Source organism: Neovison vison, chromosome 13 (assembly GCF_020171115.1).
Source record: "Neovison vison isolate M4711 chromosome 13, ASM_NN_V1, whole genome shotgun sequence".
NCBI classification, from domain to species: Eukaryota; Metazoa; Chordata; class Mammalia; order Carnivora; family Mustelidae; genus Neogale; species Neogale vison.
Window position 1 is genome coordinate 98,212,976 of NC_058103.1, and position 27,816 is coordinate 98,240,791.

Sequence of the window (27,816 nt, forward strand, 5' to 3'; positions counted from 1 at the left end):
AAACTCTTTAGATTAAAAAACTTATGTGTCAAATCAATAAATCTCAATGTGTGAATTTTATTTGGATCTTTGCTTCATACATAATAGTAGACAGCTGGAAATTTGAACAATGACTGGACATTTGATGACAAAGAATAATTAAATTTGTATGTGTGGTGATATTGGGGTTGTTTTTTAAAAAAACTTAAAAGCTTCACACTGTAATCTTTATAAATGAGATGAAAAAGTATCTGGGATTTAATTCAACATGAAATAGGGAAGAGGGGAAAGGATGAGGGTTTAGGTGAAACAAGACAGGTCAGTAGTAGATCGTTGTTGAAACTGGACATTAGGTACATAGATCTATTACATTAATCTGTTTACTTTTTCACATTTTAAATCTTCCATAGTAAAATTGATTTAAAAAAATAGGAAACACACGCACAAAATGAAAAAAAACCCCACAGGAAACAGTAAAGAGTGCTATTGTGAAACAAAATCTATGTGGTCTTTTTCAATATAGCTAATTGTGGAAGAATTGTCTTCAATCCCTGCTGCTCTTTCAGTCTCCATGTCCAAGCAATCACTAAATACTGCAGATTCTACCTCTAAACTAACACTTCTTTTGAACTAGTCCAAGCTAAATTTGGCCTTTGCCTAGTACGCTGTTACTTTTGTCTGCCTCCAAAACTGCAGCCAAAGTGTTCTTTTTTAAAACACCAATTTGATCATTCCCATATTTTGCTTAAAATCCACAAACACTTCTCACCGATCACAGGATAACAGCTAGCACCGTCAATATATATACATTTTAAGGCCTTGCACAATCTCTTCCAATCCTGGGCACCTCACCAGCTCCATCTTGAGATGTTCTACCTTACGTTTCTACACTCCAACTACTTCCTACTTCTTGAACTTGCCATACTCATTCCCAACTCAGAGCATCAGACTTGCTGTTCCCTCTGCTGGGAATGCCACCTTCCCCTACATGCACCCTGATCCTTCAGATACCACCAGAAATGCTGCCTTCTCGGGACAGCTTTCCCATTGTTTTCTGTCTAGGTGAGGTCAAGCTTCTCACAGCTTCATAACAACTTGTCACAACTGAAATTTAAAAATTAGCAAAGTTATTTATTTAATGTCTGTCTTTCCTCCTGTAATATAATCTCATAGAGAGAAGAAACAGGTCTTACTATATCCCCAAAGCCTAGCATTTTTTCTGCATATAGTATAAAAGGACAATAAATCTCTACTAAACTATAAATGACTGGTTTGATGAATGAATGAACAAACAAATTTAAACACAATACTGGTCAAATCATGAAAGAGAATTCCATGCACCATAAGCACAATATTACACAGTTAACCTTAATCGTGTTAGTCATATTCCTAACAAAAGACTTGCAAAACTTCAAAGTATATGTATAGAAACAGACAAAAATAGGAATTAGGTGAGAATGACTACATTACAAATCCAAGTTACAGTAACTCACTGATACTCCAAAAGTATTTAGCAACAAAGAAACAGGGACATATCTCCATATACCATCCACCTTTTAAAGGAGGCAGACAGATATTCAATAAAGCAGCTGATTCAAGTTCCAACTTCTCTATTCAGACAGAAAACTCAGATTCTCTGAAACAGTAATAAAGACCATATATACTAAAATTTTACATTTATATTCAATTATTTAAAACAGGCTACATACAGATTGCACAGTCTCTTAACTTTTATAAAATGGGTGAACTTAACTAATCTATTCAAGTAAAATCAAAGCTTAAACATTTTAAAGGTTAGATCTTCATAACTTTTAATTAATGAGAAAAAAACTACAAACTCCTGAACCAAAATTTTATTTTAAATTATTAGGCTTTTGTGCATATGAAAGTTTTTTATAACATGACAAATAAAGATGTTAGCACATTGAATAGAAAATATTTTCATACAACTGGTGAATCACTAATGTTTATTTCTCCAGTGAAATGAATGCACAGTTTGCTTAAATCAACTTTGTCATGGAACATCAAGTAGGTTTAAAATTTTTATATTATTGTTTAATAACTTCCTAATAAGATTTTGAGTTTCTTGTTGACTTACACATAATATTTTTTTCAATGTATTGAATACTGTAGTAGCTTTCTGTCTCATCTCTGGTGGAACATATCTAATATCTAAATATTCAGCTAATTTAGATCTGGAATTGTACAGCATGTTAATAACAGTTTCAATGTCATCAATTCCACTACTGCTTCGTGCTAGTGGTAATAGCTGGGATTTATACATCTTTTGTAGTTTATGTTCTGCTGCTTCTGCTAAAGCAAGGCTCCGTTTTAGGTGCTCTCTAGAGGCTCGAATGTCCTCTCTGTATTCTGGCTTGAGGCTTTCAGCAAGAGGTACCCGTTGTACCTGTGAATGAATATCTGAAATTTTTTTCAAAATGTCTTCATTATTCAGAATCTGTGGGTGTTTTTCAAATGTTACTGTGTCAGGTGTTCCCATTTCATATTCGCCTGAGAGCTGAGGAACATCTTCTAGCTCTGTGACGGTATTCATGTCAGTGTTTCTACTTAAAGAAGTGATGGACAGTTGGCCTGAGGTGACCTCTGGGCTTGGGGATGTCTCAGTAAAGTTTAGCCATGGATTTGTTTGTGATATTTCTGGTTCTGGCTCTGGCTCTGGCTCTGGCTCTTTTACAATATAAGGTTCATCTGTGTGTAAAACAATAGAAACATTATTTGGTTTAATCGACCAGAATGCTGTGCTTTCGGTAGGTTTTTTCTTCTGTACTTCCAGTGTGAAGCCTCCAGTTGGGGAAGCTGTGGTTTCTTCACCAAGAGGATTGATTAAAACATCATTTTCAGTTGAAACGTCTCCATGTGTGATTATCTCCTTTAATCTTGATACCTTCGGTCCTATAGAATGAACATTATTTGGAGACTTTGATTTTTTCTCACGACCTGGCTCCCTAGTAGGAACACTTAGTATTAGGTTCTGTAAAACTTCTACATAATGATTTAAGTTTTGTTCTTCGTCAGGCGTCACGGTTATGCCTTAAAGGGAAAAAAAAAAATCAAACAATAAGTAACACTTAACATTATATATGACATATCAACAGAATCTACTGACCTAAATTTACTTCAGATGTTATCATTTAAAAGTTGAGAGAAAGAACCAAGAAATAAAGCACCTTTGACTTGGTTGATTTTCACTTAAATAAAACATACAAATATATTTTCAGATTCTTAACAAAACACATGAACAAGATTAGTACAAAGTTTGCATATCAACACAATTCTTTATAATTTTTTGCTTTTACTCTCCCATATGATTAAGTAGGTAGCTCATTAAACCAAAATCCTGATCATTTCGTTCCCCACAGCAGTGTACTGGAATTGGTTCCTACTGTCTCACCAGAATCAATTATTCAATCTTTAGGAATGCTGTGAACCAAATGTTAAACACAAACATTATTAAAAATTATTTTAATTTGCAATTAAATAAATTGTATTCAAAATAAAGGTAATAAGTATTCAAAATTTATCACTTCTTATTATTTTATGTCATTTTACTATTACCTGTGGTCTTGTTATTTACATCTAGGGTAGCTGTATGGTAGAAATGCTATGTAATGGTGTACCACTCTGTATCTCTTTCTATGTCCCTGCTTAGTAACACCAAATACATAGTCTGAAATCAACTGTGATGGGCAAATGCTGTAAATCTCAGCTTACCAGTCTCTCCAAAGAGCCAGTTGTTGAACGCTTACCAGTATACCACTGCCTTCAACCCGGCAAAGATCTAACTACACCCGTGGGTCATTTCTGATGTGGAAATGTTAAGGTTTAGAGAAAATGGTCAAGAAAGAACTCTTGAGACATCTTTGGTGTAAAAGGATGAGATTATTAAAGCAAGGAGACAGCACCCATGGACAGAAAGGGTTGCACTGGGACTGTGGGGGTGGCCAATTATATATTTTCAAGTTGGGAGGGGGTTAAGGACAGTGTACGTCTCTAAGGAATCTGGAAGCAAAGTTTCCAGGACCTTGAGGGGCTAACTATTGTTAGGCAAAGGTCATTGATTACTGTCTAGTAAAACCTTATTCATGAAACTCTTCAAATGTGTATCTGTGGGCCATCTGCTTGAAGGATGACTGCTAAAATATATCCTGGAGGTTACAGAAAAAGGAAGTTTCCAAAGGGATTTTTATATGTTAAAGGAGCATTACAGGATCCTGGTAATTAGAATAATGTTAAGTGAAGATTGCCTTTTGCTCTTAGCAAAGTGTCAACATCAAGGTAACTTGAGTTTCTAGAGGAAGGTCACTTTGCCCATATCAAGGACTTGCCAATTGGCTTTATGTTGTGAGGAAATTTATTTTTTTCTTTTGCCTTTGTTTCCTACATTAATATCCATCTTTGTACATAAAGTTTTACTGGAACCCAGCCAGTCTTGCCCATTTGTTTATATATTATCTATGGCTGCTTTTGGTTGCAACAATAGAATTGAGTAGTTACAACAGAGATCACATGGGGTACAAAGCTGAAAACACTATCTGGTCCTTTACAGAAAAAGTTTGCCAGCTCCCAGTCTAAACCAACAACATTTCACTCTCAAAACAAAATGGCAGTTCTATTTGTAATGGTATTTTGCAGCATCTGAGTGGTTGGTGAAGCCTCTCATTTCCAACATAGAAAACAAAAAAAATATTATTGGATAAGATATTCTGAAATTCTCCTCAACTCCCCTACTCCCAAGATGGTTTTTCATATTAAGTGCTGGAATTTTATACTACTTGTTATTTTGAAATGATTTTGACACTATCAAGGATATAAATTGACTTAACTCAAGAAAGTAAGACACTTTTTACCAAACTCTAATGCATAACTCCTACCTAAATCCTCCCTCTGCAGGCCAAATGAAATACCAAACTTTCTGTTCAGCAGGTACTTCTATTCAGTACTTTCACAAGCACAAAACGGTAAAAAAAAAACACAACTTTATTGTTTACATGTTTTTCCTCTCTTCCTTAACTCTTCTTACAACTTAGAAATACCAGATGGAGATTTAATCAAAACTGAAAGCATATTTCTAAATTTTAAAAATTTCTTTTTTTCTTTTTTTTAAGATTTTATTTATTTGACAGAGAGCAGAGAGGGAATACAAGCAGGGAGAGTGGGAGAGGGACAAACAGGCCTCCCACTGAGCAGAGAGCCTGATGCAGGGCTCATCCCGGGACCCTGGGATCATGACCTGAGTCAAAGGCAGACACTTAATAACTGAGCCACCCAGATGCCCCTAAATTTTAAAATAATTTCTTAATGAGAAGAGTTTAGTAAGGCAAAATGATCGGCGAAAGATACTATAAGGGCCTATTTAGCCAGAGCGGCTCCATCTTGGTTGAACAGCCATTTTGTTGTTTATGCAGTAAAACTTAAACTGACCCTGCGCCGCCACCCAACACCCCCCCGGGCGGGGGGTGGGGGGACTTACTTAAAAGCAAGTCTGGGAAACTAGTAAAATATGGTTGACCAATCCTAGGTAACAGAGCCCAAATACAAGGGCGGGTCAGGTCAGGTGGAGATTACAAGAGCCCTGATGCAGGGGTGAGTCCGGCCAGGTGGAGACATCCAATCAGTGGAGCGAGCACACTGTCTCCCTAGCTACCAAGGAGTGTGGGCCCCGCCTTTTGGGTGCCAATTCTGACCAAGGTGATAGGCTAGTTCAAATAGCTACTATGGGGTGAACTGTAATTCAATTGGCCACCCATGTGTGACCTAGCATGAGCAGCTTTCTCTGTATTGCAATCTCATTGGCCATCTGTGTGTGGCCAGGCTCAACCACATGGCCTTTGCTCTATAAAAGTTAGTCCTTGAGGCTGGGAGGGGTCACCCTCTCTGTAAGAGGTGGCCCCAACTGTCGGTTTGATTCTCGATGCTTGGTGCGAAATAAAGCTTTGACCTTCGCTTTGTATCAGTCTCGCTCCTTTGATCATGGACCCATCAATACAAGATTTGTCTGGAGATCTAGATTCTAAAAGCAGATTCTGCATTTTATGTAATGTTTTGAAAAGCTTTGCTTACTTCAAGATCCATATGACGAAGATAGGTGAAAAAAGGGAGGCAGATTTTGATATTATCCCTCTGATAATTTTCTTAAAATCGCTGACCCCGTATCATGCATTTTGTCTGTGAATTGTGGATTTTATAAAAAATGGACTAGCAAGCTAACATAACTAACTCTTGTGGGTCGTTGCCTGTTTTGAGCCAGTCTCAGCCTATCCACAGTAAGGCTGTAGACTAGAAAAGCCTGGTAGTGCCCTGGAGTGAGCTACCCATTTCCAAATCAGTGTTACATGACTGGACTGACCCTTGTGGTTCTTAATATGATTGCAAGACATCCTTCAGCAACAACCATCATCACGAAACTTTGATAAAATAAAGGTTTAGAACTGGAAATTACATAGCACACTTGGGGCCACACAGCGGGAGGTGGAGGGGGATGGAGAGAGGAAAACAGAGAGGGAAACGAGAGCGAGCGGGAGCCCAGGAAAGCGAGGGAGCTAGAGATAGTGCCAAAGAGAAGGTAGCTGGAGGGTAGGGGGTGCTTAGAGTGCAAATGGACCAGGGGTTCTCCTTGTATTGGGATCAAATGTCCGGGCTCTAGGGTTCACGCATTATTAATGAATTTAAAACATAAGAGCATGAATTTGAAGCTCCGGAAGAGGAAAAACAACTGCCCCAAAAGGACAGTTCTCAAAATCAATTAAGATCTCCAAAACAAAGGAGCCTCAGTAGAGGGAGGTGGCCTGGCTCTTTATCTAGGCTTTTGGCTGGCAATGTGCATGTTTAAGATAGCAGTCTTTGAAATGCATTGGCTCTTTGAAATGGATGCCTCTAAAATCAAAGCTTAAGTCTGGCTCTTGCATTACAAAAAAAAAGAAAAAAAAAACAACTGTCAGTTTATACTACGTTGCCCCTGAGGAAAGGAAATGGGACTGAAGTCAGGTCATTAAAGGGGACATTACACTTATCTATATATAATATTTTACTCCCTAAAAACACACAAGCACACATACCCAATCACTCAATATAGTAAACAATTAAAAACTCACATTTTAAAAAGGAAAATAACTTATTTACGTATTCTCATAGGCATTTAACACATTGTCCCGAATCTACGGTTTTCCTGGAGGAAAATATTAAGTAAAATGAGTACGGAGCATAGAGCAGTGAAAAATTTCTTTTTTTTTTTTTTAAACTCTGGTCCTGCTTGTACCACTTTCCAAGCATAATGACCTTGGGCAATTACTTAATTTTTCTCAACATTTACTTGACTATAAAATTAAGATACTCTATTTGTCCTTTTATTTCACAGAACCAAATAAATTAGATACTTGAAAAATGCTTTAAAAGCCCTATAAATAGGCCCCTGGGTAGCTCAATGGGTTAAAGACTCTAAAGGCTCTGCCTTCGGCTCTGTTCATGGTCTCAGGGTTCTGGGATCCAGCCCGAGAGGGGCTCTCTGCCCGGTGGGGGGCCTGCTCTCCCGCCCCAGCCTGCCTCTCTGCCTACATGCAATCTCCGTCAAATAAATAAATAAAATCTTAAAAAATAGATAAATAAAAGCCATATAAAGAAAAATAAATAAAAGCTCTATAAAGATAACTGATGACATTTCTCATCTTAAAATATAAAGTTAAATCCCTAAAAAAAAAAAATTAAAAATATGCCTTGGATCCTGTCTGTAAAAAACACTAGAAGGTTTCTGCTAAATACAGAAATAAGATCAGGATACTAATATTTCCATTACTATTTAACATCATATTGGAGGTATTAGTCAATGTAATTAGACAATGGAAACTAACTGGAAGCATGAGAATTGGGAAGAAAAAGGTTAAACTATGTTTATATGTAGATGATATAATTAGACATCTAGACAATACAAAAGAGTTCCTTTGAAAAGATACTGCAAGGAGTAAGATAATTTAGAAAAGTAGCAAATTATGAAATCAACATGCAGAAATCACTACACCAATGTAAACCAGTTAAAAGGTGAGAAAGAAGATGCTATTTTGATAACAAATAATGAAAGAAAATATCTAATCATAAATTTAAAAAGACATGTCCAAAATCTATAGGAGTAATTATATTAGGCTAAATCCTCCCTGGAACCTGTAAATATTACCTTACCAAAAAAAAGGTCTTTGCAGATGTGATTAAATTAAGAATCTTGACAGGGGATTATCCTAGATTATCTGGGTAGACTCTAAATCCAATCACAAATGTTTTTTAAGAGAGACAAACAGAGATTTGATACATAGAAGAGGAGGGTGTAATATGGAAGAGACAGAGATTAGAATGAAGTGGTCAGAACACTTGGAATGCTAGCAGTCACCAGAAGCTAGAAGAGCCAATTAAAATACTGTCTCTTAAGGGCACCTGGGTGGCTCAGTGGGTTAGAGCCTCTGCCTTCAGCTCAGGTCATGATCCCAGAGTCCTGGGATAGAGCCCCATATTGGGCTCTCTGTTCCGTGGGGAGCCTGCTTTCCCTTCTCTCTTCTGCCTCCCTCTCTGCCTATTTGTGATCTCTGTTCGTCAAATAAATAAAATCTTTTAAAAAAATAAAATAAAATATTGTCTCTTAGAGCTTGTAGAGGGAATGTAGCTCTGCCTTACACCTTGATTTTGGCTCAGTGAAACTGATTTTAGACTTATAGCCTCTAAAACTGTGAGAGAATAAATCTCTTGTTAGTTTTAGATACCAAGTTTATAGTAATTTGTTATAGCAGCCACAGAAAACTGATATAGGAATGTAACAAAACCTTCCAAAAAATATAATGTAAGCTTCAGCAATTAGAAAGGTATACCATGTTCTGTTTTTTAAGCCTTTTTTTTTTTTTTTTTAAAGACTGTATTTATTTGAGAGAGAGAGAGCATAAGCAGTGGGGAGAGGCAGAAGGAAAGGGAGAGAAGCAGACTAGCCACTGAGCAGGGAGCCTGATGTGGGACTCAATCCCAGGGCCCTGGGATCGTGACCGGAGCCAAAGACAGATGCTCAACCGACTGAGCCACAAAGACACCCGATATACCATGTTCCTAGACAAGAAGATTCAATATTATAAAGATGCTTAGATGTCATATTCTCTCTGTTAATGTACACATTTAATATGCTTCTAACGAAATACCATTACTTGTTTTCTGGAGTTAGGAAAATGGATTATAAAGTTCATCTGGAAGGAAAAATGAATAAGAATAGCCAGAAAAGTAGAGGCCAGCCCCAATAGATACTGAAATATATTATAAAATCTCTATTATAAAAATCATATAGCATTGTACATGAATGTACAGATGACTGGAACAGAAAATACAGAAACCCACTGCATATGGAAAAATAGCTATAAGTGAGTGAAGTTCAATTTACAAATATATTTAGCTAACAGATGAAGAAGCCACTTATAATTATGACATTTTGCAATGATTATCAATATCAATGATTACTTGTATCACAAAAAGACACACAATCAGACATTATGAATTTCCTGGTGAAGGAATGTAATACCACCTATGAAGCAATCTTGAAAAGATGGTCAAAACCTGTATCTAACAGGTCTCTCAAAATCTAACAATATGCTGAAAATACATGGGACAACAAAGAAAGAGATAAACTAGACTATAGGATATAATCAGCAAAATCTAAACTATGGGAAACTATAGAACGTATGATCCAGTTTCAACAATTATATTGCAAGGACAAAAATAGAGATGGAGGAGGAATACATTAAAATGGAATTAAAAGATATATCAATGAATTACATGTATGAATCTTTTCCGAATCCCAATTCAACCAAATAAACTAGAAAAAAGAGAGTCAGAGAAGTTTGAACATTGGCCAGATATTTGATAATACTAAGGAATTACCTTTTTAGGTGTGAAATTCACATTATTATTGTGTTTATTTATATTTTAGTGCTTCATATTAAAATACTGATAAAATTATATGAGGTATCAAATTTGCTTCTAAAAAATTCAAGTCTGAGAAGTTGGGGAGAGGGAACAGAAAGATGAGGGGGAAAGGAATATGGGTGGACATATCAATGAAACAAAATTAATTATGGGTTAGTAGTTGAAGCTGGTTATAGATATATGGAGATTTATTATATCATTATTTCTACTTGTGTATATATTTAAGTTGTTCCATAATAACTTTTTTTTGTATATGTTCTGTAAATATTTCAATTCTGGGCCATTATTCACATGCAAATCAAAATATACAGCCAACAAAGGCTTAAATGCTTTTAAAAAGATGTTGCCATCAATTTGTAGGCTGCTGAACATTCCATTTTTATTCTTATTTTTTTAAAGATTTTATTTATATGAGAGAGAGAGAGCAAGAGCAAGAGCAGAGGGGAGGGGTAGAGGGAGAAGCAGACTCTCCTCCGAGCAGAAAGCCCTAGGTGGGACTCAGTCCAAGGACCCTGTGATCATGACCTGAGCCAAAGGCAGATGCTTAACCAACTGAGTCACCCAGGCACCCTAAACATTCCATTTTTAATCATTTAACTTCTCCCCTCTCAAAGAAGTAAAGAGGACACCCAGGTTACTATTAGGTGAATTAGATTGTCAAAGGATAGGAAAAGGAGATCCTTACTGCTAGCTGATTCCTAAAAAAAATTAAAGTACTCATCCTTTTACACTGTTAACATAGGCAACATTAAAAAACCTGTTCAACACCCTATCTTTTACCTAGCTTTTCTTCTCTTCTTCATGAACCCTTTGTTTCCATATTGTTTTACTGTTAAATCTATCCTCTCCCCACATACTTCCCACCTCCTACTTTTGTATCTCTAAAACATCTCCGTACTTCATATTGATTTCTCAGTTCCACTAATCAGAACTGTTCTTGCAAATCAATTTGATCTTTATACAAATGTTTGTAGGCAAGGTGGTAAAATATAGTTAAGCCTCAAACATCCTGACAAATGGCTCTGGCCACTATGAAAACCTGCTTTCCTCATTCTTCAGAAGTTCCTAGAAAGAGGAACTAAACAAAATTCAAATTCCTACAAAGACCAGACTATTCTGCTATAAGTTGAGCTTTTTACACATTCGATATGTGTAGCTTACATGGGTGTGCTTTATAATATCCCCCTCTATCTTCTTTACCAGTTAGTGATCCAACCAGACATAGCAATGTCTCAGAATATGGGTAAGGTAAGAATCTCTTCCACCTTTAGAAACCATAATGCTGTTTGCCAGTGCCTCTAGTAAGCAGGACAGCTCCTTCCTAAGCAGGCTTAAGGTTTAACAGGAATCACAGATACAGATGTCATAGCTGTGCTTGAGACTGTCTGCACTTCTCTTCTTGAAATAGTACAGGGAGAATTAGGTACCTGACAGGAATGATAGGAAAGTGAAAAAAAAAAGGGAAAACAACTGTAGGGACAAAAGTGGTGTGAAATCTGAAGGGGAAAATTGGAAGACAGTGATTGAAAAGACCATAATAGCTCAACAGACTGAGCGATTGCTATGTGCCAAACACTATGCTAAGGGCTTTGAATGTGAGGAGTGTTTTTACAGAGAGGAAAATAATGACACTTAGAAATGATAAGTAATTTGCCTAAGATTATATTTGATTTGTAGGTGGTAATAATGGCATTCAAAAGAGGCTGCCTTACTTCCAAGCAGGTACATATAACAACTACACAATATTGTCATAAAAAGATGCCACAAGGATGCTGGTAAAACAGAAGTATGATAATAAAATTTTCCTGGAGAAATAAGACTCTCTTTTGAAATACATGTAAATACTAAGATATAATCAATCAATCAATCCATAAGTAAAATACACAAAATTGTGCTCTACTGTCAACTGGGCAAAAATATATCCCTTTCATACATTCAGATGTATTTAGAAATATTTTTAAAAACTGATCCAAAAACCTTTTTCACTCTTTTTATTTTTTAATTTTTATTTAAATTCCAGTTAACTAACATACAGTGTCACATTAGTTTCAGGTATACAATATAGTGATTCGACACTCCATACAATACCCAGTGCTCATGATGACAAGTGCCCTCCTTAATCCCCATCACCTATTTCACCCATCCCCCTCAGCCACCTCCCCTCTGGTAACCATCAGTTTGTTCTCTATAGTTAAGAATCTGTTTCTTAGTTTGCCTCTCTCTCTCTTTTTTCCCTTTGCTTGTTTGTTTTGTTTCTGAAATTCCACATATAAATAATATCATATGGTATTTGTCCTTCTCAGATTGATTTATTTCATTGAGCATAATACTCTAGCTCCATCCATGTCACTGCAAATGGTAAGATTTCATTCTTTTTCACAGCTGAATAATATTCGATTGTGGACATATACCACATCTTCTTCTTCTTTTTTTTTTTTAAAGATTTTATTTATTTATTTGACAGACAGAGATCACAAGTAGGCAGAGAGGCAGGCAGAGAGAGAGGAGGAAGCAGGCTCCCCACCGAACAGAGAGCTTGATGTGGGGCTCGATCCCAGGACCCTGGGATCATGACCTGAGCCGAAGGCAGCGGCTTTAACCCACTGAGCCACCCAGGCACCCCTATATACCACATCTTCTTTATCAATTCATCAGTTGATGGACAGTTGGGCTGTTTCCATAATTTGGCTATTGTAGATAATGCTGCTATAAACATTAAGGTGCACGTACCCTTTGAATTGGTACTTTTGTATTCTTTGGGTAAATACCTAGTAGAGCAATTGCTGAATTGTAGAGTAGCTCTATTTTTAACTTTGCAGGAACCTCCTCCATACTGTTTTTCACAGTGGTTGCACCAGTTTGCAATCTCAGCAACAGTGCAAGAGGATTCTCCTTTCTTCACATCCTCACCAAAACCTGTTATTTCTTATGTTGATTTTAGCCATTCTGACAGGTGTGAAGTGATAGCTCATGGTACTTTTGATTTGCATTTTCTTGATGATTAGTGATGATGAGCATTTTTTCATGTGTCTTTTGGCTATCTGTATGTCTTCTTTGGAAAAATGTCTAAAACTAATCCAAATTTCATGTTTTTTTTATTACAAAGTATGGGTAGGAACTGACAGTCAATGACATATAAAAGAATACATTTACTTCACACAGAAGCAAAAAGTAAGTTTTGAGTTAATCTTGAAGAAAATAATAAAATCTGATTTAAAATGAGCAATGCAATACAAAACTTCAATCAATAAACAATACTTTCAAAACATACATTTCCTTGTCATGGAATGGCCAATTAAAGATGGAATAGAGTACAAGAAATAAAAAAGCCACTTAACATGAAAAGTTGCTAAAGTTCACTGTTCATAAAAGAAATGCAAGTTAAAAACAATCTTTGACAGTCAAGGTAAAAAAAAAAATTAAAATAATAAAACCTAGGATTGGCATGTATATAATTACTTCCTTGGTAAAAGGAAAGTAACTTCCTGGGAACCTCAGTCTACTAAACATCTGACTCTTGATCTCAGCTCAAGTCTCAGTCTCAGGGTCATAAGTTCAAGCCCCATGTTGGACTCTGCTGCATAAGGAGCCTACTTTAAAAAAAAAAAAAGGTAATTTTTCTTCCTTTATGATCCTCACATTCTTCATTAGTTTCTCAGTAGCACACAGATCTTTTCTTTTAGAATTTAAGATAATCTTAACTATATATATTTGTTTAATGTTTTTTAACGACTACATATTGTAAGCTCTTTGAAAGCTGTGACCATGTCTGCTTTGTTCTCTATATCCTCTGTTCTACTCAATGCCTAGAGCCATAGCAGACAGTCAAAAAGCGTTTGTTAGCTGAATGATTGAATGAGTGAACCAAAGTCTGGCAGGTATGTAAATTAATTGTACCTCCACTAATTTATCTTAAGGAAATAATCACAGGTAAAAAAATTTTCTATAAAATTCTGTAAGAAAGCAGTAGAAGAAAACTAAATGTCATGTTATGTTTAAAATAAATCTGCTGGTATAAAAACTGTCTTTGTTTTGGTTTTGTTAAATTTTTTGTTTGGTTTTATTTCTTAAATAATAGTCCAATAATTATTAGGGAGAAAATCTGGGCATTAAGACAAAAGTTCCCTTATTTTAGGCTAAGGAGGCAGTTTTCATGTGTTTTTTTTTTTTTAATTTCTAAGTCTGAAGTTTATCAACAACAACAACATAATTATTGTAGTTAAATAGCTCCAATTTTCAGAAAGGCTCTGCACTTCTTCTAACTGGCCCTTACTAAATAGCCTAATATAAATTTAGATCAGTAAATTATAATCTTAGGAATTAAAATCCCTAAGGATTACTAGGATCAAAATACCTTCATAACTTATCTTCTACATATTTTAAAGTATACAATTTGGTATTTAGTATATTATAAATTGGTATTTTAGTATATTCACAGTTGTGCGACCACCACCATGATCTTAGTTTAAAACAGTTTCATCATCCCCAAAATAAACCCGTTCCCCAATTCCCTCAGCCCTAGGCAAACACTAAACTACTTTCTGTCTCTATGGATTTGCCTATTCTTGATGTTCTATATAAATGGAATCATATAATATGTATTCTTTTGTGACTGTCTTTTTTCATTTATCATAATGTTTTCAAGACTCATCCATAATGTAGCACATGTCAGTATTTCATTCCTTTTTGTGGCCAAATAATATTCCATTTTATGGATATACCACATTTTGTTTATGAATTCATCAGTTGCTACACATTTGGCTTGTTTCCACTTTTTAGTGATAATGGGTAATGCTGCTATGTTCATGTACAAGTTTTGGTGTGGATGTATGCTTTCATTTCTCTTGAACAAGTATCCAGGAGCAAAATTACTAGGTCATTTGGTAATACTATGTTTAACCTTTGAGGAACTGCCAAAGCAACTGCATTCCCATCAATATATGAGGGTTCCAATTTCTCCGTATCATCCCAATACTCACTATCTGTACTTTTAATCATAGCCATCTTTGTTGGTGTTGTCATAACTCATTGTAGTTTCAACTTGTATTTCTTTAATAGCCAATGATACTGAACATCTTTTCACAGGCCTGTTGGCCGTCTGTATATCTTCTTTGGAGAAATCAGTATTCTGATACTTCCCCTATTTTTTAATTGGGTTATCTTTATTATTGAGTTTTAAGTATTCTTTATATATTCTGGAGACCAGTCCTTTGTCATCTATATGACTGAAAATAGTTTCTCCTGCTCCTTAGTTGAATTTTCAAGAAACTTAGGAAAGTCCAGTCACCTAAATTTTATGCAATATTGTATTTATCTACTTTTAATTTTTATAAACATTTTATTTACTTGAGAAAGAGAGAAAGCAAATAGAATAAGTGAGTGGTGGGTGGGACAGAAGGAGAGGAATCTCAAACAGACTCTGGCCTCAGCCTGACATGGGGCTCAATCTCATAACCTTGAGATCATGACCTAAGCCAAAATCAAGAGTCTGTCGCTTAACCAACTGAGCCACCCAGGTGCCCCTCTGTGTAAGATTTTAAATAGTTGTGTGCATTAAAACATAATACTTATAAACTAGTCTAGGCTGGTAATATTTTGTCACTTGGTTTAGGCATTGGTTTCACAGGGGAATTAACCATAAAAATTCATTAAGCCTCTGATTTGTGTACTTCATTGTATGTATATATTTAAAATATCATGCTTATCACTCTGTTCTGCATTATAGTTATGGACATTAACATAAAGATAAAACAAAAAATCATTTTTAAAGAACTAGTTTACAAAAATTTGATTTTATCAATAGATGTTATTTTCATTCAGTTAGTAAAACTAATTGAAGACATTCTATAAACTAAGCTAGAGTTCCCAGTTTTGTTATGCCAAAAAATTTATTACTTTGAACTAAGACAAAATCAATATAATATCTCTTAAATTTAAGATTATAGATATAATGGTACAGCTCTTAAGATTTTTTCTTCTCCCAAAGAGTTAGAAGTGATTTGGGTCTCCTGTCTCAGCAGAGAAACTATGATTTCTTTGGCCAGAGATATTACAAAGTTTTAAAAATTAAAAAATGTGATTTTTAGCTCTAGTCAGTCATTTTAAAGAACAAATAATGGTTTTAACACGTGTAAATTACATGGCTTATTTTCTTTTTTAATGAAACTGTATAACAAACCATCCCAAGAAAACCTTGTGCTCTATTATCTATGCAGATATTTTGCATACTGAGATTTATTTTATTGTATTTTTAAAGATTTATGTATTTACTTATTTGAGAGAGAAAGAGAGCACACAGAGGGAGAGCAAATGGGAGAAGCAAAATCCCCACTGAGCAGGGAGTCCAGGTGGGGTTGGATCCCAGGACCCCAGGATCATGCCCTGAGCTGAAAGCAGAAGCTTACCTGACTTAGTCACCCAGGTGCTCATTAATTAAGTTTTAAAAATGATGTTTGGAAGTCTCAAGTTCTTAAAAATATACGATCAAGCATCAATTAAAATGTCTAATAACATACGTGAAACTTCAATTGGTAACAGGTGTAACAAACCAAATAATTTCTTCTACAGTGTCTATTTAAAAGAGTGGCTATACATTGATGTGCTTTTTTGTAAAAATGCAAAAAACTACACTTTTATTTGTTTCTGGAGAAGTTTCCTAATTGGTAAAGTTAAAATGGCATTATACATTAACTTTTTTTTTTTTTTAAGATTTTATTTATTTACTTGACAGACAGAGATCACAAGTGGGCAGAGAGGCAGGCAGAAAGAGAAGAAGAGAAGCAGGCTCCCTGCTGGGCAGAGAGCCTGATGCGGGGCTGGATCCCAGGACCCTGGGATCATGACCTGAGCCGAAGGCAGAGGCTTTAACCCACTGAGCCACCCAGGCGTCCCTGCATTAACTGTTTTAACTAACAATTTTTTTTCCAGAAAGACCTTTCACTCAAAAATGAAAAAAAAAAACCAAAAACCAAAAAACAAAGAAAAAAGACTCTATGCTCCTAAGAAGTAACAGCATGCCAAAAATTACAATAAAATGTAATGATAGTAATAAAATGCTAATATTAAAAATCTTATACAGTAGCATACCTAGTTTCTTTGAAATGAAAGTTTTAAGAAAGAAAAACATGTCACCTTAAATCTTGGGCAAAGAAGCAATAAAAAAGGAGGGGGAATATAATTTTTTAAAAAATTTATATGTAATTCAAACTTGGGAACTTTCATATGAAATATCTTTACTTTAAAGAATAATAAAATACAGGTCTACAATAAAACTAGGTAATTTTAATATTTCCTCAGGGAGTTTCTTACTTACTGCTACAATTTAAAATCCAGAAGAATATTGGTAAAATTTGGGTCTTATAAAAAACTTTACTTTTTAACAAAGCATTTTTTATGTGTTTCATTTGTGTGGTGATCATGTTGTTATTACAGAACACAAAACCAGAAAATAAACAGGGCATATCTAAATCTATGCAAAATTTAGATTTTTGCACTTAAGCTAATGTATCTAAACTTTTTAAGAAATATAGTGAAAAACATATAATAATTATAATGTGAATATGCAATTTCACTTGAAATGTGCTATGGACCAAGCATCTGGTGTCTTAAAAATTAGTTATTATAAAACCTACATATTATAAGAGCATAATGATTAGAATTTTTCAATTAAAATGTCCTATGTAGAGTTTTTTAAGTGTTATAATTCTCTGACAATACTTAATATGAATTATATTTTATTTTGACATTAATTTGGTTATATTTCCTGCCATTTTTAATTATGACCCTATAAGCTAACATTAAACTAATAACATGTATTTAGCTAAAGACTTATAAGAAAAACATTAAGGTTTGGCATCAAACTGCTTGTAAATTAAAAGGAGTGTTTCTAGGAAAGTAATGGACACTAGTTAATTGCCTATAAAATTGAAAACTTAAAGAACTTCAAACAAACTCAAAACATTGAATTTATTTACAATCTCTGTATGTGATTTAGGTGGAGTACTATGAATCACTAGTCAGATTCAAAACGTGCATTCTGAAAGGCACAGAAAAGACACACCAACTAGGAACTTCAAGATCCAAAGAATGATACAGCAGAGAGTTCCCTGGGTTTTCTTTTTGCCACAAATACCCCAGACTGGAGAAGCCAGCAACCCAGAAACACCAATGCACCAATGGACATAGCCAAAAAAGTCTCCAAGAAAATACAGCTTTCTATAGCCAAAAGACAAGTAAAAGGGTAGCCTAGAAAGAAAGAAAACTTTTAGGCAATAACCACTCTATTCCAGTCAAACACCACAGAAAACTTTGTAGCCCTATAGCCACTAGCAAACGCTGAGTATAGAGCCCAGACTTTTACCCTCATCAGGCTGCAGCAACATGCTTCAGCCTCTCTGCCCTTATCCGGTAGAAATGTTGCTACCAAGTGTGAATTAATACATTCTCTTCCAGTAGAGAAGGCTGTATAAGGAGCTGGGATCTGTGGTAACAAGACAACAGTTGTCTTCCAGCACTCAAGTGATGTTAAAGGCTCAGAGTCCTATTTAAATCTGTAATAAATCAGTAAGATCCAGAGTCTTACAACGTAATACCCAAAATGTCCAGGTTTTAATCAAAAGCCACTGGTCACAACATGAGCCAAGAAAATTCCATTTGAATGAGAAAAAACAGTCAACAGACAACAACACAAAGATGACACAGATGTTACTATCATCTGACAGGGGTTTAAAAGCAGCATCAGAGAAATGCTTCAACAAGCAATTATGGACATTCCTGATACAAATGAAAAATAGAAAGTCTTGGGATGCCTGAGTGGCTCAGTAGGCCCCTTTCCAACTCTTGATTTCAGCTTAGGTCATGATCTCAGGGTCATGGGATCAAGTCCTGCCTCCCGCCCTCTGCTCATCGGGGAGTCTGCTTCTCTCCCTTTTTCTCTCCCTTTTCCTCTACCCCTCCCCCTGGCTCACACACACACACACTCTCTCTAAAATAAATAAATAAATCTTAAAGAAAAAGAAAATAGAAATTCTCAGTAAAGAAATAGTATAAAGAAAAATAAATAAATAAATAAAGGGAAAAGAAAAAGAATATATATATGTATATATAAAGAAAACGCAAACTGAAATTTTAGAACTGAGAAACACAAAGACTGAAAATGAAAAAAACTTAATGGATGGGCTCAACAGCGGAATGGAGGGGACAGAGGTAAGAATCTGTGAAATGGAAGACAGAACAATGGCAAATGCTCAATGTGAAAAACAAAATAGACTGAAAAAGAAATAAACAGAGCTTTGGGGATGTGTGAGACTACAAAAGACCTAACATTCATGTCATCCATGTCTTGGAAGGAAAGAAGAAAGAAGGTGAGTCTAGAAAAGTACTCAAAGACATAATAATGGCTGAAAAAAATCCCAGGTTTGGCAAAAATCATGAACTTACAGATTCAAAAAGCTAAGTGAAACTCAAACAGAATAACCCAAAAGAAATCCATGCCAAGACATACTATCAAACTTCTGAAAACTAAAGACAAAGAAAAAAAATCTTGAATGAAGAGAGAAATAACACCTTATCTATAGTGGAAAAAAATTTGAATGACAATTCGAATTATCAGGCAAAACCATGGAGGTCAGCCCACTGGCTGCTCTGAAAAGCCATCTTTGCACTGTTCCTGTGTCCGGCTCTTCGTTCGCCGCAACCACCTCCGCCACCGTGGACTCCGGTAGCTTTCTCGCCAGAGTCCTCGAACTCTTGCTTTCTTTTTAATCCACTGCATCGGATCACCGGCGTGCCCCATCATGTCAGACGTGGCTGTGGACACCAGCTCCGAGATCATCACCAAGGACTTAAAGGAGAAGAAGGTTGTGGAGGAGGCAGAGAATGGAAGAGACGCACCTGCTAATGGGAACGCTGAGAATGAGGAAAATGGGGAGCAGGAGGCCGACAATGAGGTAGATGAAGAAGAGGAAGAAGGTGGGGAGGAGGAGGAGGAAGAAGAGGAAGGTGATGGTGAAGAAGAGGATGAAGATGAAGATGAGGAGGCTGAGGCAGCTACCAGCAAACGGGCAGCTGAAGATGATGAGGATGATGATGTTGACACCAAGAAGCAGAAGACTGATGAAGATGACTAGACAGCAAAAAAGGAAAAGTTAAACTTAACAACAACAAAAAAAGGCCACCGTGACCTATTCACCCTCCACTTCCCGTCTCAGAATTTAAACGTGGTCACCTTCGAGTAGAGAGTCCCGCCCGCCTGCCCAACGCGGGCAGTGCCACCCGCAGATGACACACGCTCTCCGCCACCCCACCAAAACCACAACGTGAATTTGCAACAGGGGAGGAAAAAAGAACCAAAACTTCCAAGGCCCCTGCTTTTTTTCTTAAAAGTACTTTAAAAAGGAAAATTTGTTTGTATTTTTTATTTACATTTTATATTTTTGTTAGGGGTCCGCCATTTTTAATGATCTCGGATGACCAAATCAGCCTTCAGAGGAGCGTTCTCTGTCCTTCTGACTTTACTTGTGGTGTGACCATGTTCATTATAATCTCAAAGGAGAAAAAAAAACTTGTAAAAAAAGCAAAAACAATAACAAAAAAACAATCTTATTCTGAGCATTCCAGTAACTTTTTTTGTGTATGTACTTAGCTGTACTATAAGTAGTTGGTTTGTATGAGATGGTTAAAAAGGCCAAAGATAAAAGTTTCTTTTTTTCCTTTTTTGTCTATGAAGTTGCTGTTTATTTTTTGGCCTGTTTGATGTATGTGTGAAACAATGTTGTCCAACAATAAACCGGAATTTTATTTTGCTGAGTTGTTCTAAAAACAAACAAACAAACAAACAACCATGGAGGTCAGAAGAAAAATGGCATATTTGTTAAGTGCTTAAAAAAAAAAAAAGACTGTCAACCTAGAATTCTCTATTAAGGGAAAGTATCCCTCAGGAATATAAGAATGATCAACACCTCTCAGACGAAGGGAAACTAAGAGAAGTTGTTGCCAAAAGACCTACCCTATAATGGCTAAATGGCTTTCATTAAACAAAAAGAAACTGATACAAGAAGGAATGCTGGAACACTGGGAAGAAAGAACGAATAAAAGGAAGTGCAAAAGTATGGGTAAATGCAACAGACTTTCATTCTCTTCAGTTTTTCAAATTATGTTTGACAGTTAAAGCAAAATTTATAATACTCTGATGTGGTTCTCAATGTATGTAAAGGAAATACTTAAGGCAATCATACTGTGAATGGGAGAGGGTAAAGGACCTAAAGAAAGGTAAGTTTTCTATATTTCATTCAAACTGGTAAAATACTGATACCAATAGATTGTAATAACTTACATATACATAAAGTAATATGTAGGCTATTCAAGGACATACACGCAAAAACAGCATAAATTAGAGGAAATTCTAAAAAAATCTGCATCTCTCAATGTAAGATGGGTGCTATCTGATCATGTGCTTAATATACAACTTATGTTTTAAAAAACAAAGACTTTAAAGCCCAATAATACTGTTAATTTTCAAATGTGTGGTAAGTTAAAGGTAGTAGTAAAATGTTCCATATCATTGGAGGAAAGTTGGTAGCTCAGTAAGGAGGAAAAGATAAATTTTTTAACTTTCACATGAAGACAAAGAAGTAAAAGCTCAACAGAATGCCTCTGGTCTCTGTTCTTTAAGAAATGTGTTTTTACTTTGCCCTTGGCCTATAAGCTTGCTATGGCATCTTGTGATTACAATCAAAATTTAGCCAAGAACCATAGATGCTCCATTTTTTTAAAGATCTGAATATAACTAGGATTTTTATTACCACAAGAATGAAAAAATGGAATGGCTTTATTGATTTAAAAAAAACCCTCATATACATAAAGCTTAACATATATCCAAGCATATGTATAGGTGGACCAGACTGGCTGAATGTCCTTAATTTGGAGAACAAATTCTTTGTATTTTCCACCCATGTCATTAAGGGGGAACACAAATAGACATCCCTTAGTCTACAGAAGTGATACAAATAAGAATAACTGAAATCTGTCATCATGTAAGAACTGCCAGCTAACACACCAACATGTTCAAATTAAAATGAACATAAATAAGATAAGGTACTTGCAACTTAAATCAAAGTTCTAATAACTGGAACGCCTGGGTGGCTCAGTTGGTTAAGCAGCTGCCTTCGGCTCGGGTCATGATCCCAGCGTCCTGGGATCGAGTCCCACATCAGGCTCCTTGCTCCGCAGGGAGCCTGCTTCTCCCTCTGACTCTGCTTTCCACTCTGTCTGCCTGTGCTCGCTCTCGCTCGCGCTCTCTGACAAATAAATAAATAAAATCTTTAAAAAAAAAAAAGTTCTAATAACTGTGCTTCATTAGTGGGGTACACTCAAAGATTGGACACAAAGGGAAACATTTTATCTTGTTATTCATCTAGCAGTTTCCCTATAATTTGTTAATTTAAATTTTTGCTGACAGACAAAACATGTAATTTTGTTCATATTATTTAAGTGTTCCAGATAAAGAAATATAACTTTAGGGTTGGGGGTGGAAGAAATAGAAGGAGTCTGGTAAAAGGGTACAAATTTTCAGTTATAGGATGCATAAGGCCTGAGGATCTAATGTATAACATGGTGACTACTGTTGATCATACACCCAAAAGGTAATTATTGAAGTGACAGACTAGTTAATTCAATAATGGGAATCCTTTCACAATGTAGACATACATCAAATCATCACACTGTATATATATTTTTGAAGATTTTTATTTATTTAACAGAAAGAGAGAACAGCAGAGGGCGCCTGGGTGGCTCAGTGGGTTAAGCCGCTGCCTTCGGCTCAGGTCATGATCTCGGGGTCCTGGAATCGAGTCCTGCATCGGGCTCTCTGCTCAGCAGGGAGCCTGCTTCACTCTCTCTCTCTGCCTGCCTCTCTACTTGTGGTCTCTCTCTGTCAAATAAATAAATAAAATCTTAAAAAAAAAAAAAAAAGAAAGAGAGAGAGAGAACAGCATGGGGAGCAGCAGAGGGAGAGGGAAAATCAGGTTCTCCACTGAACAGGGAGCTCCATAAAGGGCTTGATTCCAGAACCCATGATCTGATCTGAAGGCAGACCCTTAACCAACTGAGCCACCCAGAAGCCCCTAGATTATCACATCATATACTTTAAATATATTACATTTTGTCAATTATAGCTCAATAAAGCTGGGGGGGGTGAAGAAAAAAAAGTTTATGACCTTGCACTTCTTGGTATTTATGTTCTTGGTTAGTGTACTCCCATAGTGAATATGGGCTTGCCTAATGTGACTGTCTTGGCCTATGCAGACATTAGAAAGTCTGACACAGCATAAGCTTGATAAGAGCTTGCATACTGAGGGCTTGTAAAGCTCCCTCTAAGAAGCAAGGCGCCATGGTCAAAAAACACTTGGGCAAGACTACTAAAAGATGAGAAGTCATGCACAGAAAGATCTTGGAAGATAAGAGGCCACGTGGGATGTTCTCGTCCCACTTGAGCTTCTAGCTGAATATAGCTGAATGAGTGACCTCAAATCCACCATATGAGACAAAACTGCCCTGCTGAGCCCAGTCAGTCCATTGACCATGAGAAATAATAAATCTGGGGGGTGGTCTGTATGCTGCAATACATAACCAAAACAGCTTCATTAAGTTATATTTTTATTTATTTATTTTAAGATTTTATTTTTGAGTAATCTCTACACCCAAGATGGGACTCAAACTCATAACCCCAAGATCAAGAGTCACATGCTCCACCAACTTAGCCAACCATGCATGCCAAATTATATTTTTAAAAAGGGATACAAATTCAGTTCCAGTAAAGAGTTAAAAACCGGGTTATCCCAGGAGTAATGTTAAAATTGAATTGGAACCAAAACAAATTCACAACACATCTTTGAAAGACATCTCTTCTAGTTCTGCTCAATAAAATGACCTAAATAACTATCACCTGAGCACATAAGTCTGATACATCTCCCAGGTACTTTGGTCTCTAACACCATGTTCTACTGTCTCCTCAGAAGGATGGCTGAACCCATTCAGAGAAGGGAAAATACAAAGTGGTCTTGGGACAACCAGCTAATATCAGAAAACAAGTCTTTAAAAACACATGAGAGCCTATCAAAAGAACACAAAAAGCAGCTCAAAAGTACAGAAAGATGGCTTTTTTTTTCTGATAAAACATTAAAGGAAAGTCTAATGCAACCACTGCAACACCCCTAAAGGCAGCTCTCTGGACATTCACATATTAGGTGACATGCTCCTCATTACCTAAAATATTCATGAAGTGTGTCATGGCCTTCCATCTATAGGTCTGAGACCCTCTCAGTGCTATAGCCTTGGGCCTTGAAACACTGTAAAGTAAACATGCAGCATCAGAAGTGAATTTTATCTTTTGAATGTACTTGAGATAAAAGGAATCTGCTTTTCTTTTTAATGCACTTGCCAATACATTTCAACAGTTATTGCTGTTTGCTGCTTTACTACTTCCCTTGCCTTCTGTGGTCTATTAGGACAAAGGTCTTCCTAAGGACAAAGATATATGCCAAAAATGCACATATTGAGCTTTCTTTAAACACCAACCTAGAGAAGCAAGTTAAGAGATTTTCTTACTGGAGCTTAAAACAATCCTGGATCATTAACTCTACTTTTGCTGACTGATCCAAAGAGATAGCCAGGAAAAAACAATTTATCCATGAGATATAAAAAAGAGCCCAAAAGCTAGTATTTCACATTCTTGTGTTTGTAGCTTCAGGCTCACGAAGATTTGGTGACTTAAAATTATAAAAAGCAAATAACATAATTGAATAATATTTTAATACATAACTATTATATAAATGATACTTTAGAAGTTATAATTTTTTTAAAGCAACAAGCATTCTCATTAAGAAGTGAATCAAGTTATGGGGCGCCTGGGTGGCTCAGTAGGTTAGGCCTTTGCCTTCGGCTCAGGTGGTGGTCTCAGGGTTCGGGGACTGTCCCCCGACCCTGCATCGGTCTGCTAGTGGGGAGCCTGCTTTTCCCTCTCTCTCTGCCTGCCTTTCTGCCTACTTATGATTTCTCTGTGTCAAATAAATAAAATCTTAAAAAAAAAAGAAGTAAAGCTAGTTATATACTACAAATACAATAAAGAGGTATGACTTTTAAATTTGGAAAATATTTAAAACTAAAACTATGGAAAAATCAGAGAGAAGAAAATTGAATGTATATAAATTTAAGTATATAGTAAAAAGGTGTTTATCCTGTACTGTCAGGATGTTTATGCATGTTAAGGAACACAGACTGCTGTATACCCAAGCCTTATTCATGTCAAACTGAATTTAGATTAAACCGGTACTAGCTAAACTTGGGTTGGGCATATTAGAATGGTGTGGACAGTTAAAAGAATACTGAGGTTTTCAATAAATGTAATTACTTACCCATGATGTCTGTATAAGATGACCTCAAAACTGTCTTAGTATTCTATTTTTTTAAAAGATTTTATTTATTTATTTACTTAACAGAGAGAGAGAGAGAGTGTGTGTGTGTGTACCACAAGCAGGGAGAGTGGGAAAGGCAGAAGCAGGCTTCCCACCCAGCAGAGAGCCGGTTGTAGGGCTTGATCCGAGGACACTGGGATCATGATCTGAGCTGAAGGCAGACGCTTAACAACTGAGCCACCCAGGCACCCTGTCTTGTATTCTAGAAAAAAAAAGTCAGTGCTGCACTTTTCATTATAAAAACCTGTGTGCCTCTTCTTTGGCATGACAGCATTTTTTATATGATTCTCTCACCAACAAATGTTGGAATACCGGCCATGTAAAATAAATACAAAACTGATTTAAATCAAACACAAGGATAAGCCTGATTTCTTTTGGTGTACTTATTCCAAAAAAATAATAATAATAATAATAAAGAAAATTAAAATTACTTAGAGAAAAAGAATGAGAGAGAGAAAGTAGCCATGTTAACACTGATCCGCATATCCCTTAATCCACTTCTGTGGAAAAGTAAATATTATAGAGGGCACGGCTTGCATGGAGCACTGGGTGTGGTGAAAAAATAATGAATAATGTTTTTCTGAAAATAAATAAATTGAAAAAAAAAGTAAATTACATTTTCAAGATATCTTCTGTGATCTGTATATATTTTCCTTATGCCTTGTGTCATCTATACATTTAACACAAAACAGCTCTTTTCCTAGAAAATTATCTTTTCTTTTCGTACAAGCCTTAAGAAATCTTAGGGAAGAGTGCATAAAGAGAACAGGCCACAAAATGATGCAGTTAGGCAGGAGCTTGCACTGAGTTAAGCGAGGATCCAGCAATCCCAGAGTGTACTCTCTGACTGTATTGATGTCACTTCAACTAAAGTCTCCATGCATGTCAGTCAGTTGTGACTTACTGATCTATAGCTACCAAAACGAAATAACTGATGTTAGTAATAATGACCATTAGAAATCAAGAAAAGATATTATCTTAAGGGTGTCTGTTTCCTTACGGCAAAGAAGAAACATTTTGCAAAGATCTCTTTTAAAATAGCTAACAATCATAAGTGCCAGCTAGCATTTACAGGGCTAACTTTGGTTATCTATGACACTTTATCCAGAATTTTTCTCACTACCACTCATGATTTAGGTTGTGATGTATTTTCATTTTTTAAATCTAATTTTTAACTAAGACCTTTTAACAGTTCTGAAATATAGCTCTTCATAACCGGCATGCTTCTTGGTACTTTTTTCCCACACCTACCTGTTAAGCTTTATTTGGCTAAACCAACCTCAGCATCACTAATGTTACAATGAACTTGTTAGACTAGATGGACAAGCCTCATAGTCTTAAGTGGAATATCAGACATTGAATACTCCAGTCAAATACCTCAAAGTGTCCACATGTTAACATGGTAGTCTTAGCAGGTTTGATTTTCAGCTATTGGGGAGGGACAGGAACAAGTGGTAAGTTTCAATTCTGTTTAAATAAGGTTGTGAATCCTGTGGGATGCACTGTGGGAGTACACTGGGGGGATCGGATCGCAAGTGTTCCAGACAGGAACCACAATCCCCATGCTCTCCACGTTTCACCACAGGGGTCAAACTTTTCCTGTAAAGGGCCAGACAGTATGTTAGGCTTCACAGCCCATAACCGTCTCTGTGGCAACTACTGAACCAGGCTGTTCAGATGCCTAAAGCAGCCATGGACAACTCATAAAGGAACGAGCATGGTTGTTTATCAACAATGCAACTGGAATTTCATAGCTTTCCCCATGTCAGGGAGATTATATTTCATTTTCACATTTAAAAACGTAAAAATCATTCTTGGATAGCCAGAATGTCGGCTTGTCCCGCGGGCCGCAGTTGGCAGACCCCTGCTTTATCCCACATGCACAGACTCCGGCAAAAGGGGTGGTGGTTAACGTCAAGGAATGTGTCCACCAGAGGTGAGGAAGTCTCACACCCGCGAGCCCAGTGTGCCCAGCCTGGCATTCCCGGGTCACGCCTAAGACCCGCCACCTGCCTCGCTGGCGGCGGCGTGCAGGTCGCGGCGGGGGAAGGCGCGAGTAAGAGAGGGACACACCTCCGCAACGGAGGCCCAGGACCCAGGGCACTGAGATGTGGGAGGAGTGCAGGACCGGGTCTCCGACGGGCCCCAAAACTTGGGACTTCCCCCAGGACTGTTCCCTGGGTCGCTGCCGCCGCAAGTAGGTCACTCACTCGGAATGGCCGGCACGAACGAAGGCCATAGCAACAGCGCGACTAGAAGGACTAAGAACTTCATGGGCATCGTCCGCAGCACTCCGCCATGCGACGGGAACGTCCTGGGCCACCAGGCCGGGTACCTCAGGGCCGAAAAGAGAGGGTGCCTAGGGCGACTGTCCCCCACTCAGGGCCGTGGGCGCCCTGCAACG

At 36.7% G+C, this 27,816-nt stretch overlaps 2 protein-coding genes across 2 annotated transcripts; one reads left to right on the forward strand and one right to left on the reverse strand.

Annotated features, from left to right (window-relative positions):
* Window positions 1–1,572: 1,572 nt before the first annotated feature.
* Window positions 1,573–27,816, reverse strand: SPESP1 (sperm equatorial segment protein 1). Its single transcript, XM_044230979.1, has 2 exons — window positions 27,623–27,816; window positions 1,573–3,030 (listed from the first exon to the last, which is right to left on the reverse strand). The coding sequence occupies exons 1-2, from the start codon at window positions 27,690–27,692 to the stop codon at window positions 1,994–1,996; spliced, it is 1,107 nt and encodes a 368-aa protein (XP_044086914.1). The 5' UTR covers window positions 27,693–27,816; the 3' UTR covers window positions 1,573–1,993.
* On the forward strand, window positions 19,630–20,100 carry LOC122893746 (prothymosin alpha-like). The gene has a single exon (XM_044230981.1). It carries the CDS (start codon window positions 19,737–19,739, stop codon window positions 20,067–20,069), a length of 333 nt encoding a protein of 110 aa, XP_044086916.1. The 5' UTR covers window positions 19,630–19,736; the 3' UTR covers window positions 20,070–20,100.

Coding starts and splice junctions, on each gene's coding strand:
- LOC122893746 (XM_044230981.1), top strand. CDS start 19,737: ATGTCAGACGTGGCTGTGGACACCAGCTCCGAGATCATCACCAAGGAC.
- SPESP1 (XM_044230979.1), bottom strand. CDS start 27,692: ATGCCCATGAAGTTCTTAGTCCTTCTAGTCGCGCTGTTGCTATGGCCT. Junction 3,031..27,622: donor GTTCGTGCCGGCCATTCCGA/GTGAGTGACCTA, acceptor TTTCCCTTTAAG/GCATAACCGTGACGCCTGAC.